The following is a 17,837-nucleotide window of genomic DNA, read 5'->3' as shown; positions in this document are numbered from 1 at the left end:
GGTGACTGATGCTCCCAGCCTGAAGCAAAGGAGCTCCTGGCCTATGATAAACTATCATTTACACTAATCCCCAAGTCAAATTCTCGTATGCATATGGAAAAGAAGACCTAATTACATGCAACGTTTGTTGCCAGCTCTAAGGATATCACAATAACAGCATAAATGGAAGCTACTCAAGATGGGAGAGGAAATTTAAGGCATCTGTACCACTGGAATACCAAGCATGGCAGACCCGCAAATGCCTAAGGAAGCAGAAGAGTCACTCCAGTTGCTTTCACACCACTGCTGGCTGATGCATACATGAAAAGTTGCAGCAAGAATCATTTCAGTTCAGTTTATACTAACTATAACTTACTGAAGGTGATCAGAAAATCAATGGATGTCAGTCTGCCCCCTCCAGTTAAATGACACAGTGTTTTTAATGGCACAAACCAAAAATAAAATCCACAAAATTCTCCACAGTGTCTTTTCCTCTACTTTATTTTAGACTAAGGTGAGACAAAAGAGTAAGAGCAATTGAAAGAACCCTAATATGGATTCTTGCCTGTCCTTTCTTAAACCTATTGCCAAAGATACCGTTTTTTTTTCTAAGAAAAAAATAGTTTATAGCATCTATATCACAATATAAGCCCTTATGAAATGTGACTTGTGATCCTCATAAGGTACTACTATTGCAAACAAAATATTTTCTTATTTGCAATTTGTTTATTTTTGTAGTTCCTCAGTAGTTTTCAGATCGAAATGATAAAAACACACTTTGTTCTCTATTGGATAACTGCTACCTGTAATATACACATAATGGGCTAATAAAGACAGAACAGAATAATCTTTCTCAATTTTCATTTACGTGTAAAACTTTGGAACAAGTGACAGATCCACAGGCACTGTTCTTAATGTCACTTTGTTACACAGGATCGATTATCTGCATTTATAGAAATCATTTAAACCAAGCTGTTCATGGGATTCCTATCAACAATGAGAGAAATACTTCACATTTCAATAAAGCAGCGCTTGAGCACGTGTGCAGACTTAAGTCTAGCACCAGAAGTAGATACTGCAGATCTCAATATTCTAAGTGCCAGTTCTGATCCTTTACTGACTGGATATTTGCTGTCTTGTATTCAGCTGGGCCAGACCCTGTGCAGACTACCTGCTTTGGCCTTTTCTGATGGAGAGATTGGACCATGAGGACTCCAGATGTTCGCTGCAATGTAAACTATTCTGATTCTGTCATTTTTGCAGACCTGTAAGAATACCACGTGGTACCACTTGCAGTATTACAGAAAACCAGCACGTAGTAAAGAGTCATGCCTGTAGTAGCATGGAATTAGCTAAAAAGTATCATTTATTCAGGTTATTCTAAATCCTGCAAACTCACTATAAGGTATTTTTACTTCTTTGCATAGGAGAAGTCCTATGGCCTTCCAATTAATGTAGAAATGACCTATTAAGGATGTAAAATTGCAATGGTCAGACACGATTGCAACTTGTTCCATTTTTTGTGAACTAAACTTTTCAAAAGTTACCTTCCAAGAAAGACAGAGTTGGAGTGTGTGAAATTTCCTTCAGTAGCAAATATTCCAGGAGAAGCAGTAGTCACTTGTGTCCCAAAACAAGATTTCAAGACACCTGAATAAACATTTGCACTTGTGGTTTCAGAGGCCCATTAAGAATTAAAAATAAAAAAAAAGCCCATTTCTGTTTCTCAGTGTCTTGGATTTCTGGGAAAATTGTTTGCAGAATTGAATGGAAAAAACAATAATAATAGCAGCTATTATCAGGCTGAAAACTCTGAAGCTTCTGAAGTTTACAGCTATATGATATAAAAGGGGAAAGTCAAGCTAGATTTATTTACTTCATTTTGTTATGTTTTTGTTAATATTCTAGAAGTGCTGGTATTTTAACATTAGTTGGTATTTTGGCATAAAACGTTTTTTCAGACTAACCTGTAGGAGTCTCTGAAGCTCATTGTGTCATGTCCAGAGTCTTCCTGGTCCTCCTCAGAAACCTTGAAACAGACCTTCTTGATGCCACCATGCTCAGCTTTGTCAGGATCACTCTCTTCTGTTCCCAGAGAAGGTGGAGACGACTCCTCAGTGGATGGTGGCTCACAGGCACCACCTTCTGTAGGTTCTGTTATGGTGGACAGAAGTCTGCAGAGGTAAAATATGTGGCTGTCAGGAACTGGTGGACAGTTTCACAAATGAGATATAATGGCTATGACCAGAATTCAGCTATGTGAAATCAAAGACAACCTTGCCAGTATTTGTACATGGACTATAGCTATGTAAAATCGTGAACTCTAAAAGCGGTTCACTGAAATCTGTTTGTCTCAATTCACAAAAACTCCTGTTTCTGCAGGAACCTTATCTCCACAAGGGACAATTTAATTGTTGTAACAATGCAGCCTGAAAGGGCTCTGTTTTTAATTCAACAAAGTCTGCAATTTCTCCACCCCAGGCACTGGATTTCTCTCCTGGGGAAGTGCTTGTGCTCACAGGTTCTCTCCCAGCAGCTCTTGTTCTTTCTTAAATGTGTTTGAGCCAAGGCACTACATGCTTTCTGATCAGTTTAAGTTTTTGGTGCATGATGGGCTCTTTTCTTTTGTTAATGAAAGCAGCTGTGGCCTCATGTCACAGCAATCACTCCTGCAGCACCTGCTAGCAAATCCCTTCCAGTTATGTCCAATACACAGACCAACTATTCAAATCCTTAAGTACCATTTCTAGGAGACCTGTGATGATGAAAAGAAAAAAGGAAAAGGAAAACAAGTTTAAAAGAGAAAGCTGCTGGAAATCACAAGTTTATTTGGTCTGCCTTATGTCAGACAAAACCTCAAGGTGAGGCACCCTGTCTATACAGAGGTCCAAAACCTCTGGCACACAAAACACTCTTACCTGCTAATATAGTATACATTAAGCAAAATAGTGGCTGTTGAATTCAGGGAGACTTTTAGGTGCAAAGGGCGATAGTGAACATAGGGGTAGATCTGCGTGGGATAGGTTTGACACTTCATAATAGTCAATGAGCTGTAATGCAAATGTAATAAAAGAGTAGGGGCTGATAATGAGGTTTCTGGGGTTAACATCTCCCTTCTAATCAGATTTGCTCTTCACAGTGCATATTGGATTCTTTACTTACTTATTTATCTGAACGACGTATTGCTTCATTTCCTTCACTGCAATGTCAAGTTTGTTAAAAAGATGCAAGTATGAGTCCTGTATCTCTCGATCTTCCTGTTTGAGCAGAAAACTGAGTCCTCTTTCTTCCTGACTTATTCCTCCATTCTGCTGGCCAAAACTACCATCGAGATCTCCATCTTCTGGGGTCAGACATCTCCAGGATGGTGCAGCCATAGTGGTGATGCAATGTTGAGTATACGAGACTGGATTTACGGTACCTGCTAAACGTTAAAGAGTCTAGTTAGTATGGCTCTCATGAATCTTCACAATCCAAATGCTAGTTTAGGATAGGTAGAATTTAAAACGAAAATAAAAATGTCACATGATTATTTTATATAATTATATTCCATTAGAAAATCTTTTGTTATTATTTTTCATTGTCCCTGTCATACCAACTAGGTGTTTTGAATCTAGTACAGTCCAGAGACAGGTTAAATTATGGGAGCAATGACAGCACTCATAAACTATCCATTTTGCCCATTTGAGTATCTAAATGCATTTGTTGTTAATGAATTCAACCTCTTGGCAGTTGGTCTGTGTTATTATTAAATATAATAATACATTTATTATTAAATTAAAAACACATAACACACACACATATGTATAAAGACATACATACATCAAGACATAGGATGATGTAATTACAGAAGATAAAATATGTTTTCTTTTTAAAATGCTGACAATTTTGGTGCTATATTTGAAATACCATGGAATTTTAATATCTTCAACTAAGTGGGCTTCTTTATTGATTCATTTTGAATAAAAGCAATATATTCTTCAGTAGATTGGTTAGACTACAATTCACTGTATCTTTTCCAAACATTCCTGAACTCTGACTTTGTTAGACAGTGAATCAGATGCACATTATGAGGTACTATGATGAGGAAATGTTGGAACTCAGGTATTCAAGTTGCAGGATAAACGCTGTGAAGCAGCTACTTTTCAAGAAGTACATCCCCTTGGACAGAGTAGAGACTTCCAGCTCCAAGATAAGGAATTTATTTACTAATCAGAAAAGAAAATATCTCATTGAACAAGTTTTCAGCCTGAAGGTAGCCTCTCTTCACAGCATAGAACCTTTTCTAGCACTGCTATTGCTATTGCACAAGCAATAATCGTTTTACTATAAAATTTTGAAGAGAAAACAAGGGTAATGGCAAGACTTTGTTTCTTTGGAACTAATTTTGACTTCACTGAGCAGTGTAAAGATGCAACTTTCTATGCAAATAAAAATCAGTATGACTTGAAAGTTGAATACCTTGTTCTGGATCAAGACCAATAATAGAAGGTTTTCGTCCAATGCGAATGCTGAACGACCTCCCTGCTGAGGTAGTGTTTTTGGGGTATGACACCTCCATGAGGTTAATATGGCAGTTGGTGGGGCAGAAATCCATGCTGTTGAGGGAATGTGGTTCCATGATGGCTTGTTTGAAGGCTGGGCTCACCTTTGTCTTTAATCCATCTGCAAACTGGCAGAAATAAAGCAAGGATATGCTATTTCATTTGCAAAAAAAAAAAATATATATATATATGAGGCAATGTAGATAATCCTCTTCTCTTCCTGCTTCTTATTCAGAATCATATGATTCTGCTGCAGCTGAACAGCACGTTCCCCATAAAATGCTCATAAACAGCAAATGAAAGCAATTAGCAGTACTTTCTAGGGCACTCTTTTCAACCAGCTCAGGTAACTGCACAGAAGACCACACTTAGTTTCTTTACACTTTGATATACTGTACATATGCTCATCTTAATTCTACAAATCAAACATTGATCGTCCTGTTGTGGCCACATTTATACAGTGACGTGGTGGAGATGAGCCTGCAATAATATTTTCCAACTCACAGCTCTGACAAGCTGAAAGGAGCAATTTAAGGTTAAGTTCTTTTTCCTCGGAACTTGCATTCGAGTAACACATACTGCTGTTATCATGCTACTGTAAAGCTGTTTGAATCCATTAATAAAGACAATCAAAACCCAGTTATCGCTAGGAGGAACAGTCTTGAGGCTTCAGTAACTAGTAGGGCTGTACCTCTTGGTAGTTTGCAAGCCGCCTGCTAATGCTTTCCAGCTTAGTGTCACAGATCTGCCGGAACTCATACTGGGGCATGGTGGACACAGCACTGCTTAGGGATATAAGCCTTTTGCAATTCCTTACAAAGTGGTTGTCTTCTGCAGCAAAGGCCTCTAAAATCTAAACAAAAAGACAGAATTATTGACAAATGACTTGACAAAATTCCACCAAATTACTGGTAAATCCTGTATAATGTCACGCTTGAGAAAGGTTGTCTTCAGAACAAGTTGCTGTTATAACCACCTGAGAGCCATTAGCCTGTCTACTCCTCAGACAAAAAAACATTTCTCAGAAACTTTCAGAACAACAAATTGCTGAAGATATTCACTGCTCACTGCCAAGGTAATTTAGCTCTGGCACACTTTGACTTTCATTGAGCTTAACAGTAATGTCACTGGGATGTGATAGAAACATTTACTATTATCTCATCATTGTGCATAGATGGATCCAAATACATGGCACTGTTGTTTTCCAGTAGCTATGTTTCTATCTCATTCTTTCAGTGATCCATCCAGTCCATCAGATGGGGAAAAGAAAAAAACCTTGATTTTTTATTTTTTTTTTAAGAGTAAAGGAAATTCTTGCCTGAAGAAATTAATCTTCAGTATCATCAAAAAGTACATCACCTGTCAGAAAATAGAAAGAATTCCAACGCCTCTCAGTTCCAGAGAGACTCTCCTATCTCTCCCTCAACAGCTGAAACCTAGGAAGATTTTGCTCACTTGCCCACAACAAATGAGAGCTAGTTTGAGTCAGTCCATTTTAATGAGGAAAACTCCAGGCAGAGTTGAGACAGTTGCATGCTACCTCATCTGAAGTAACAAGACAATTATAGAGAAATGCCCATATTATTCTCTTCCCAGTTCTGTTCAGGAATGAAGCTGGCCATGTATGTTGGTCAGGTACCTTTGCTGTGAGACAGAAGCAACCTTTTGGTTCCACAATTTTCTCTAGGACAAAGGATTTGATTCCTGCACTGCTGACATATTCATATACCACCCCATGCTCCAGGTGAGTGTTATCCACAGTCAGGCTAATGAGAGGTGTTTCTTCACCACTTATCAGTGGAGAGCTGACAGTCTGTTGTATCTGGGCTGGAAACAAAATAAGCCATTAGAGGCGTTCAGCAGCACACATGAATTCAGGCATGCAGAGGAAAGAAAAATCTGATGAGAGGTATTAAATGCAAAGACACAAAGATACAACTTCTGGCTCGAGGAGTCTGGGAGGGTATTGTGAAGAAAACATTTGCTGTTGGCCACTACAAGAGAGTTTTTGACAATCCACATGCTCCAGTTCAGATTCTGCTGTTCTTCCAAGTGCGCACATGCACATCCATGCACAGAACACCATTTTAGTTCTGTTCTGCATTCACATACATAGTCCTTCACAGAAGCTTTCAAAGGGAAGTATGTTAATCTTAGAGCCTTGTTGTTTCTAACAACCCTCTGGAAGAATGCCACTTTTCTGTTGAAGTTTTAGGAAACTAGGTGATCTTTGAGGTCCTTTTCAACCAAGGCCATTCTATGATTCTATTAAGTGTTCCAGATGTACTTTCTGTACAACAGTAAGACTGAGATGGTAGGGCAGAGAAAGGGTGAGGAGATGACATTTTCAAATAAGGGCAATAACATTGTCATCACAGAAGAAATTTAAATTTTAATCAAATTGAGATCCGCCAGAGGACTGCTCCCTTGCCTTTAGAAGCACCCCTCCTGCTGTTGCAATGCCAAACTGCACTGTTTGGCCTTCAGACTACCAGCCTCAGCAGTCCTTACCTGGGATTCGCAGAGATGTTCTTGGAAAAGTTGCCAGTGGCATTCAGAGAATCCAGGCTCAGACCTTTGGAGCGGATCTGGCTTCAGTATTCTCCCCTACCATCTACTTTTCCAAGCTGGAAGAAATATGTTCCCCCCCACCTCTTGCTGACACAGTGGTAACACGCTCTGAAAACTCACTCCAGATCAAAATTATGTAAATGAAGTTAAAATGGAGCTACTTGCAGACCTTCCCCTCAAGCTGCTACTGCCCATAAATTTCTAGCTTGCAAGGGCTACCAAATGGTTCTAAACATGCTGAACTATTCCATTTCAAAAACTGGCTTTTGTGAAGACAAGGGATGAGATGTGATTACTTTTATGGCATCCAGCAAACTGAAAAGTATCAAAATATCAAAAACAAAGGCAGTACCTCAAGCCTGAATCGTTAGCATCCTACATCTAGCAGTGTGTAAACACATCTTATTCAGCCAAATAACATAGGTTATCTATATCTGCTTCTAAATTGTGCCTGGACTTGTGCACACAGCTTTGCTTGCATTTTTTTTTACAGGTTCTAATAAGAATATATACCTTTTTTTTTTAATAGCCTATAGTAGAAACTACAGAGCTAACACGTAAAATAGAGTCCAGACATCTCACAGGAGGAACCTCCTTGATCATTATTTTAAACTGTTTTTTGTCTCCTACTTAGATTTTCAAAGGACAGTTGATGTCTCCTTCAGGCCTTTTATTGAATATCTTGCCACAAGAGAGGGCCTTCAGCCATGAGAATGGTTTTCTGGTGGGGAGTATGCTGACATAGCAGAATCACTGTGTGATTCTGGTATATGGCTTGATACAAACGCAGTCAACAAAATAACTCAAATCATTACCTACCCGAGCATGCAAGACCCTATGTCATTTGCTGTGGGACTTGGGCTATAACAGCTAATAAAAAGCAGACAAACAACATATTTTTTTCTCTACTTACATAACAAATGACATTGCTACGTATTATAGAGATTCTCTAAGGCACTTGCTGGAAACAAACATCTAAGAATTCACTTAGTGATCCTAAAAATCATATTTTCTGTTCAGGAAAGAGCCCATAACTCCAGAGAGTTGCAGGGGTATGATTTCTATGTGTATCTCTTTTTTCATTCTACTAAATAAACTGCAAGATAAGAGCACTTCCTCTGACAGACCTCATTTTATTACAAAGCTTTACTAGCACAAGAGATATTCAGGACTGATCATAACACTTTATATTTCTACTGCAGTTTTCCTTTTCTAAGCCCCTAAATCTTCCCTAGGTTTCCTTCTCCTATTTAAAATCTTTACCTGATTCCTGGTGGATATTTTGAAGTGGATCCAAATCTTCATCTCCTGTCAGTGAAGTGTCTTCTTTGTTGGACCCTGGATGACTGCCATTCAGATATGCACTGGATGCTGCTTGCTGAACTCTATCCTCCTCAGCATCTTCATGTGTTCTGTACACCCACTGGTACAATCCCTTGCAAGAAATTATGACCCCAGTAAAAAATGTTCAGTGTCCATAGGGCTGGACTACAAAGACTAATCTAGCTGCCAGTTAATTTTTATCTTCTACACTGGCTGAAATATTAACATTATCCCAGTACTTGAATTGCAGAGACTAGAAAATCAGTATCTGGGTGCACTTCTAGTCTTAGTAAGCAGCTAATAATGTTTAGTAGTGCATGAACTGACACACATGCTATTGGTACATGCTTTTCCAACTATACACAGCTGGGATTTACTGTAATCAGCTCCCTTGGTTACACTAGGACTTTGGCATGGGAGCAAGTTGAAAGAGGCTTGTGTAAGTTGCTCTTATGAACGTTTATAGAGTATAAAAACACTGAAGAAAAGGAGGAATTAATGTACTTTGAGGTTTTGTATTCGTACCAGCACTTCCTGTTGTTTGGTCCTGTATGCTGTAAAGTGCTCCAGAACATCCATATAATTTCCATGTGATGCATTACTCCCATTCACTTTCAAAATGCATTGTCCTGGATGAAGGCCTACAGCTGCAGCCTCAGAACCTGATAAAAACAACAGCAGGGGAGTTAGGCAGAAAAGCCTATGACTCTGACTATGGAAGAGAAAACTGAAAAGCTTGGAAAGGGTTTCTGGTAAAGAACAGCAAGAAGGAAAAACAGCTGAATGCTGTCTTTTCAAGGCTTTTGCTAAGTCCTTATTTGAGGAGAATTTAGTTGTATGAGACAAATGTGTCTATCCTTCAGAATTTCTGTAGTGCTGGGAGAAAAAGAAACTTGCACCATGCTTGGTGTATATGTACATACTCTTATATAACATATATGTACTCCAGCTTAATTATTTTTATACCACAATCTTCCTACTTACCTCTTCCTACTGCATGAACATATGGTGGTGCTGCTCCCCGTATCTGAAAGCAAAGTGCTTCAGGACAATCTGGGATTTTAATGATCCTGCAGGTAGATCAAGAGGAGGAGAAAACAACATTTTAAGTTAAGTTGTTAGAGCTCTAGGCAATTTTAAAAGCATTTTTCTTTGGCATTCACAACTGAGCTTTGGATAGAGGAAAGCACCCAAATAGTTTACAAATAAATAAAAAATAAAGGGACTTGAAGAAATCACTGACTACATCTACATTCTCTAAGGCAGATGGGAGATTCTCTTTCTTAATTAAAATTTGAGAGTTGCAAGTTTATTAATTTTTAAGCAAGTAATGCAGGACAGAAACTTTCTATAGTACTCATATCCGTATTTATTTCCATTTCCAGGGAAACATCAGTACAGCTGTACTGACTTAGAGCAGCTGAGGATCTCTGCAACAAAAATAAACAGACAAGAATCCAGCATCAAGTGATAACTGGTTCAATGTCATAGGAAATTAGGGGGTTACAAAATTTAGCAATGTCAAAGATATTAACAGAATCATGCCTCATAATAAAGTACCATAATGGACTGAAAATGGTATGGGCTGATAGAGTTAGTTATCCAAAAGTAAGGCAAGCTTCAACAGAGTGGAAATTACTTTTGCTTGAACATGTATTAGGGTCTGAGATGTTTTATATCTGTGACAGATGACAGCCCTTATGGGTCAGGGTTTTTTTTGCACAAATAGGCCAAAAGTTAACTGCTATGTCCAGAACATATATCCTAACTCATTTCTAAATGCATGGGATTCATCACCAAAAACGATCTGTGACTTTTGTACTATAATCATTTCTGTCATTTCCCTGTTTTCCTGTTGAACAGTCTCTTATTGGAAAGAGTTTACACAGCTCTCACTACAGACTGTAGAAAACATATTTAATAATTGAAAAATAACCCCCCCTGCTTAGCACTTACTCTTTTGATTTGATGGCTACCAGAAGCCTAAGTGGCCTTCGTGAGCAGAAGGACTGGCTTAAAATGGTTTCCACTTCTGTAAACGGGCGTAGGAAGACTAAGTCCTCATTGATGGAATAGATTTTCCTTCCTGCCTGCAGGCCAGCCATCTGCAAATGAAACCAACACCACAGAAACTTTGGATCATTGATAGTATCTCTGAAATTTCAGGCTCCACGGTGTGTTTAGAGAGGTTTGACTGCTATTGGCAGTTCCAAGGCTTGCAAAAAACTGTATATATTGTATTGGTTCATCAAATCCTTCATCATTCATCCTTAAAAGTCATCTGCATTTACAAAAAAAAAAAACAGATTTTGCCAACAAACCCATTGCAGATATATATATCTTGCTTTGTACTTTTCTGCCACATTTTTTTGTTTCCTTAATAGGAGACTTGAGGCTAGCTGCGTTACCCAGTGAGATAGAGAAGTGTGATTTCCTACAGCCTACAGGCTGAGCCCAGGAGAACAAGTTGTTTTTGGTCCCTAGCCATGCAAAAACAATCTATACCTAGTACCATAAGCAAATGCAACCTGTGGCAGTATAATCCTGCCTATGCTTTAAGTGAAGTACTTGCTCTTCATCACAATAAAAGGACACAGTGTTTTCATTTTAATTCCTAACTTTTTCATCTAACTTTAGTCAGAGACAGATTCAATGACAGAATCCAGATCCCCTGTTCTGCCTGCTGGGCAACAACCCTAAACATACTCTAAACATAAACCTTTCTGTGATCTATATCAGCAAGATGTGAATAGTAGCACCTACATTGGGTGTTAGGATATCAAGAAAATATCAAACTTCCTTTTAGTGAAGTAAAAATATATAAATAAATATGACTCTGTGGCTTCAACTATTAACCCTTTGTGGATTAGTATTATTTCCCTTTACTTCTGAGTCCAGCAGTTGGGCTTGTTTCTAAATGTGACAAGCCCTTTCCCTGTTCTGCCTGGAAGCCATTGGCAAATGTCTTGACTGGGAGAAAGGAAGTTAAACAGTATTCCATAAATCTCTTAAATATGTAACTCTGACCTCTGAAAAAAACCAAATCTGTAAGTGTACGACTGGAAAAACTTTGACAATGCCTACACATGGCTTGGCTTTTCCTAAATATATCAGAGATCAGTTTATCTACACTTTCCTATACTTTTTTTTTTCTTCCCCTCAAAATTAATGGGGAAAACTACAAAGTGCTCTCCTTGGTTTACTTGCTAAGCTTCCTACAGTTCATAACGTCCTCTTGTGTACCCACACTTAACATTTTTTCCTTTTTGTGCATAATGCTCTATAAAGCTGATAGCATGTATAAATAGCAGTAGATAGGCATTTTAGCTTAGAATAGAATTTTGTAAAGTTTATTATTCAGAGGAAATGTTCATGCTATTTGCATTTAGAATCATAGAATCATTTAGCTTGGAAAAGACCCTACGATCATCAAATCCAACTACTTACACTGATGAGTTTATTATAAAGTAATAATTGTACTATACATTTCTAAAGTCATTATGGCTTAGGTCTGATTTTCTCAGAGTAGCTCACACACTTAGTGTACGTGCAGCTAACTAAAATCTTTGCATATCTGCAATCATTCTAGCAGTGGATGACCTCTTTATATTACCAACTTACTGCTTGTGCATATGGGAAACCTACCTGCACACATAATCATAGTAGATCTGTAAATTTACACAGCTCCATATGAATCCCTACAAACTAGTAACTTCAATCTAAACATCTGTTACTCCATCAGGATTTAACTAAGCAGGCTAATAACAAAATGACAACCTGTCTAAGAGTAAAGACCTGCGATGTCACAGCACTTGCACTTTATGGATAATGGATGCTCCTCATGACAACTCAATGCAGCTGCCTGGATCCAGGCCACTGTATTTTCCCACACACCAGCATTATTCCTAGCTTCCAGCTTGTTCTTTGCAATTCATCTGCATGGCCACTGGCCAAGTGGCTGCACTTCGAACACATGCTGTTCAAACAGCAGACATCTGCTCCTCACTTGACTGTTCACAGTAAGACAGCAACTACACCTCCCAAAAGGATGATCTTTATTACTGTTGTTTCCTTCTGATAGAATATAATTCATAAACCAGCTCCAAGATTAAAAGCTAGGGAAGAAGTCCAGCTGTAACTAAGCTACAAGTGAGCTAGGTTAGGAAAGAAGGTAAGTTGCAAACTGAGGAGATGCTGACTGGTTATGGAATGTATTTCTGAAGGCACATGATTTTGGGATTGGCATGAGATGTGCCATATCTAAAACCAAAAAGGACCTGTGGCATGTGCATGAAGTTCAGTGCTGTGTGCCACCAGAGCCTGTGCATGACAATTTTGACCCTGGTGTACTAGGAGATCAAAATGCCAAGCTGAAAAGCAATGCATTGATCTCTAATAAGTCCGTGCAAGCTATAGGTTTGTTCAGTTGGTGAATCTGGAATTGTACTCTGGTCTAAAGTCTGACAGTTCTAATGAACATAATGCGCTGTGGTGGGCACTGTGAAGCAAAGCTGTATGTCTTAATTTTTGTCCCTGAAAAGTATGACAGCAGGCATATGGTCTGTAAATGGCCTACAGCTGCTGAACCACACGGAATTACATGCTGGATATCCTTCTGGTATTACAAAGCCATTAAAAAGCCCAAGATCATAATTAAATACATTACTATTAGACTTCAGGTCTTTCCAGAATGAGCCTCCAATTCAGAGACATGCAGATTTAGTTCTTTTATTGAGCAATATTTTATGTTGAGGTTGAAAAGATGGGCTTATGGTCACAAATAATTTGTCTTGGAAGATAAAGATTCCTTAGAAAATTGTGTGCTTCTGTTGTTTTAAAACACAAGCAGATTTGAAGGATATTCCGCAGGCAGATTGCCAAAGCAAGGACAGCAGGATTATCTATCAGGCAATGGTTTACAGTGGAAGTTTAAATTAATAACATTTTTGGCCAACCTATGTTGATTTTAAGGGTGGAATCAGTTTCTGTGGTGACCACAAAACAAATAAGAATTAGCAATACTGAGGTTATTTAATAATTAAATTAAAAAAAAAAAAAAAAAAAAGTCCACATTAAGTTTCAGCTCAAAATCCCTTCCTGTTTGACATTCCCTACTTGCTAAAATCAGCATGCTCCAGTCAGCTGTCTGCATTTGGTCAGTCATCCAGGCCTACCTGTAGCCTAAAGATGGGATCAACAGATGACTGTAGACATTCAAATCCTGTAATGGTTGTTCCAGACTTTTATTTGGAAATATTGCCTCTGTGTGCTGCCACACAAAGTGATTTAGTCTCCTGTCTTGTCTTTACAGGTGTAATTCTCATGAGAGAATTTAGGGCATATGTTTTAAGGAAAGAAAATCACAAATCTAAAGTTTCCACTCAAATATACCTGTTTGTTGTTGTACATCTCCACTACCCCAGCCAACATTACTTGCCCTCTCTCATCAGATTTATCTGGTTCCACATCCTGGGCTGCAACAAAAGAGGGGTGGTGAGAGAAGAAGGTGATTGTCCCCCACTAACTTGTAAGGCCCATCTGGAGTGCTGTGCCTGGGGACTCCAGTATGGGAAGGATGTGGAGCTGTTGAAGAGGGTTCATAGGGCCACAAAGGGCTGGAGCACCTCTTCTATGACGAAAGGTTGAATGATTTGGACTTGTTCAACTTAGAAAATAGAAGGCTCTGGGGAGATCTAATTGTGCCTTCCAGTACTAGAAGGGAGCTTACAAGCAGTAGGGAGATCAACTTTTTGTGCAAGCAGATAATGACAGTACAAGAGGGAATGGCTTTAAGCCAATAGCTTTAAGAGGGGAGATTTAGGCTAGATGTTAGGAAGAAATTTCTTACTCAGAGGGTGGTGAGGTGCTGGAACAGGTTGCCCAGAGAGGATATGGGTGCCCCAACCGTGGAGGCATTATGGGCCAGGCTGGATGAGGCCCTGGACCCTGACCTGGTAGTTGGGAACTTTGGTTGGTTGGTAGTCCAAGGTCTTCAAGGTCCCCTCTGACTTCAGGCATTCTATGATTCTATGAACCAGAGGTATCCTACCATCACATAAAGATACTGTTGCTGTCTGTCATCTATGAGAAATATTCAGCAAGGAAGTCACTAACAGATGCCAAAACCCTTGGTAATTTACACAAACAGTTTATTACCAGAGGAATTGTAGAAGACTTCAAATTTTCTGTTAGCTGCCTTTAAAACAAACAGACTTTAAGAGGATAGTTTTATACCTTTTTAAAACACAGAAACATTATTAGCTAGGAAAACCAAAATATTTACAATTATCAGGCCTTACCTCTGCAGAAGACCCTCTTCGAACTGACTTCACCACAACTGCTTTGTTTTTCTCTTCTATGTCAAATCCATAGTCATCCTCCTCAGGTAAAATCTTAAAAACAAAAAGAGCACCAGGCAACACTTCATAAATATGGAGTGAGTTGAAAGGCTGAAGAATGAAGTTCAGAAATTGGACTTTTCATTTAAAGCCATGATTGACATAAACTTGCAGATCTTAAGGTCAAAAGGGACTATTGGGTTATTTGGTCTGAACTCCTTCATAACACGAGCCATTACATTTAATCTATTATTTCTGCACTGATCCCCTTAGTGTACTAAAGCAGAATTTCTTGGCAGTTATCCAGCTATGATCTGCAGTCTTTAAGAAGTGAAGAATGTATTCCACCCCCGTGAGGGTTTGTTCCAATAGTTAATCAATCTCCCACTAAAAATGCATGATTCATTACTCAGTTGCTTTTGGTTTAAAATTCTAGCCCTTCATTTTTTGTAAGCTATTTCAACTTTCAAGAATTCATTAATATTCTGTATTTTCTGTTAGTAAATACAATTACAGACCGAAGTGAAGTGACTTACTCATTGCTATCCATTTTACATAAATTGGGCATCTTATGCCTATTTCTTATAGATAATTCTACATAAATCTACATCACAAGAGTTGGTCAGCTCGATTTAATCATTACGCATCAGTTGTGATGTGTAAGAGAGAACACTGCAGGAAGACATACAAGACTCACGCAACATGCTCAGTCTGTACACTTTATGGTTGGTAGAAGATTGCTGTTCTTGCTTCTGGGAATCTGCTTCCTTTTATTTGCACTGAGGTCACACAGACCAACCTTATCGATATTTTTTTGAAATCATACAAATTATGGCAAATATATCATTCACCCATCCTTTTCTAGTGGTTTATTAACAATGGAAAAAGCTTAATAACCCACTAACCATTTTAAAAAATGAACTAAGCCTGGCCTCTGGTAAGTGGACAAATAGAAATTCTAGCGGATAAACATCTTGCTGTGAGTTAATTCTACAAATTTAAGAGCTATCCAATGAATCAGAATTGAGTTGAGAGGAGAAATAAAGCTATCTATAATCTAGCATGCCACTAGGAAAAGCACTATGAAGAATTACTTGATTCTGATGATTCCTGCTATCTCAGAATACTGCCCATTAACCACTAAAGTCAATCATCTTAAAATGTTGTCCTTTTTCAGGATTTAACCTTAGGAAAAAAACCTAAAGAAATAGAATCATCCTTTCTTGCAAGAGCCCTACAGCCACATTAAAATAGTGCTTAACACAAAAGACCTGCAAAGCAAAAATCCTTCTAGAGGACATTTAGATTAAATGACAAAAAGGAAAGAAAGAAAAGTAAAAAAGATAAATGCCATTCTTTGATATTCCTAAGAAAATATTTTCAGAAACAATGCTCTTTAAAGTACATTCAATACAAGGAGAGCTCTCTGTTAATAAGATGAGTACACCACCAGTTAGATTTTTAGTATTGCAGGTGTAATGAGTTTCAACCCAATCCAACATGTACTTACAGCACTACATGTCTGGAATTGAACAGAAACTTTTTAGGATACCTTACCATCCAATTCTCATTTTGCATTTGAAAGAACTGCTCAGTTTCTTTGATTGGACTTTGAAAGCGTAAGCAAAAAATGTATTTAAAAATTTAGAGGCTTTGATTTGCAAAACTTAAGAATCCATCAGCTACATAAGTCTACATGATCATTTGCATGCAGCTATCATTAAAATGCATGAATACCTTCTGTATGCTAGCATTTTTACTAACCTGTCTTCCTCTGTTTCTTAGTACTGCAAAATGTATTGTTTGAAAGCAAAGAACCAAAACACATTTAAGAATCCCCAAATGCATCAACATTTGGAGCTTTATCACCATGTTGTAAAGAAAGAAATCTGACATTCTGTATACTGATGTTTCTGTACCAGGAGCATCCTTATGAAGATGTAAAGTATGGATAATATTCTACATGCAATACTTGGGAGAAGGCTACGATTCATTCGCTGCTAAAAAATAGCAATACCTTGCAATTCCCCAGCTGATTACCACTCATCCCTAAGGAGTCTAAACCAATTAAATAACTTGCCACTACAAGAATTATTTCTATGCCCCTGAAATACAATCGGTTCTTTTGAACATTAAGAAAGCAGCTGCTTAATCTTGAAAAACAACCACATTAAAAAAGGTACCCATATGAGATATAAGCCTTTTTAATCAAAAACAGAGGGCAAACATAGTCAGAAGCTATTCAGAGAGAACTTCTGCAGAGATGGGAGGGAAAAGAGGGGAGAAGAAAAGCTATGCAAAGACACACCTGTGTCTGTTACATTCACAAAGCATTTTGTCGCATGGGTCATGAGAGCAGCAGTTAGCAGTGTGGTACCTTTCCTGTATGAGGAGAATTATGGTGTCAGAAAGTGCTTGGGGCATGGAGATGTTCACTGTTTATGAAGGAAGATTTCTAGGAGCATGAAGATGACACAGGTGTGAGGCAGTTTGCTATCAGCTCATCCTCAGCTGCAGGGCAGCTTCTAGCACTGCATACATCTTGCTTGTGGTCATGCTAATATCAAGAGAACATGAGCAGTGGCGAAGTCCTGCAGATAGGCAGATAGATGAGATTTTGTATCCTAATTTTTGAATGGTAGACTGAGGTATGGAACAACTTGAGGTCCTGCCCAGACCATACAGTGAGTTCAAGCGTGAAATTAAACCAAAACTCAGGTAGCCCTGACTTCTGTGCTCAAACTACTGGCTTTCATTGGTCACACTTCTGTACTCAGGCCCCTGAATGACTTGAATTCCAGGACATGACACAGCGCTGGCTGTGAATTGCAACTACACTGCAACTACTCTCCTGTAACTACTGCAGCACACTACTGGGAGCTACTGGATGCCCTGGAAAAATGCCCAGGTCTGGAAACTTGAGATTTAGACTTAGAGTCCAGATCACCAATTCAGCATGGTGGTTTTGGGAATGCTGCATAAAATGTACACAGGTATCACCTTTGAAATCAACTGAAATGCTTTTCTTTTGAGATCAGATAAATATATGAATATATCATATAAAGATATGTTGCAGTATATC

The 17,837-nt window shown here is 38.5% G+C and overlaps 1 protein-coding gene across 1 annotated transcript in view; it reads right to left on the bottom strand.

Annotated features, from left to right (window-relative positions):
* The window catches only part of PREX1 (phosphatidylinositol-3,4,5-trisphosphate dependent Rac exchange factor 1), a 146,518-nt gene that overhangs the window by 12,942 nt on the left and 115,739 nt on the right, over nucleotides 1-17,837 (bottom strand). The window contains exons 17-26 of the mRNA XM_042883619.1: nucleotides 14,717-14,809; nucleotides 10,374-10,522; nucleotides 9,402-9,487; nucleotides 8,943-9,079; nucleotides 8,358-8,529; nucleotides 6,163-6,350; nucleotides 5,215-5,376; nucleotides 4,441-4,651; nucleotides 3,142-3,403; nucleotides 1,947-2,153 (exon numbers count right to left, since the gene is read on the bottom strand). Coding sequence (XP_042739553.1) covers nucleotides 1,947-2,153; nucleotides 3,142-3,403; nucleotides 4,441-4,651; nucleotides 5,215-5,376; nucleotides 6,163-6,350; nucleotides 8,358-8,529; nucleotides 8,943-9,079; nucleotides 9,402-9,487; nucleotides 10,374-10,522; nucleotides 14,717-14,809 — 1,667 coding nt within the window. The remainder of the gene's footprint in view (nucleotides 1-1,946; nucleotides 2,154-3,141; nucleotides 3,404-4,440; nucleotides 4,652-5,214; nucleotides 5,377-6,162; nucleotides 6,351-8,357; nucleotides 8,530-8,942; nucleotides 9,080-9,401; nucleotides 9,488-10,373; nucleotides 10,523-14,716; nucleotides 14,810-17,837) is intronic.

This window comes from Lagopus leucura, unplaced genomic scaffold (genome assembly GCF_019238085.1).
Source record: "Lagopus leucura isolate 7727_CA_CO unplaced genomic scaffold, USGS_WTPT01 Super-Scaffold_100039, whole genome shotgun sequence".
NCBI classification, from domain to species: domain Eukaryota; kingdom Metazoa; phylum Chordata; class Aves; order Galliformes; family Phasianidae; genus Lagopus; species Lagopus leucura.
This window is presented reverse-complemented; position numbering and strand designations above follow the sequence as displayed.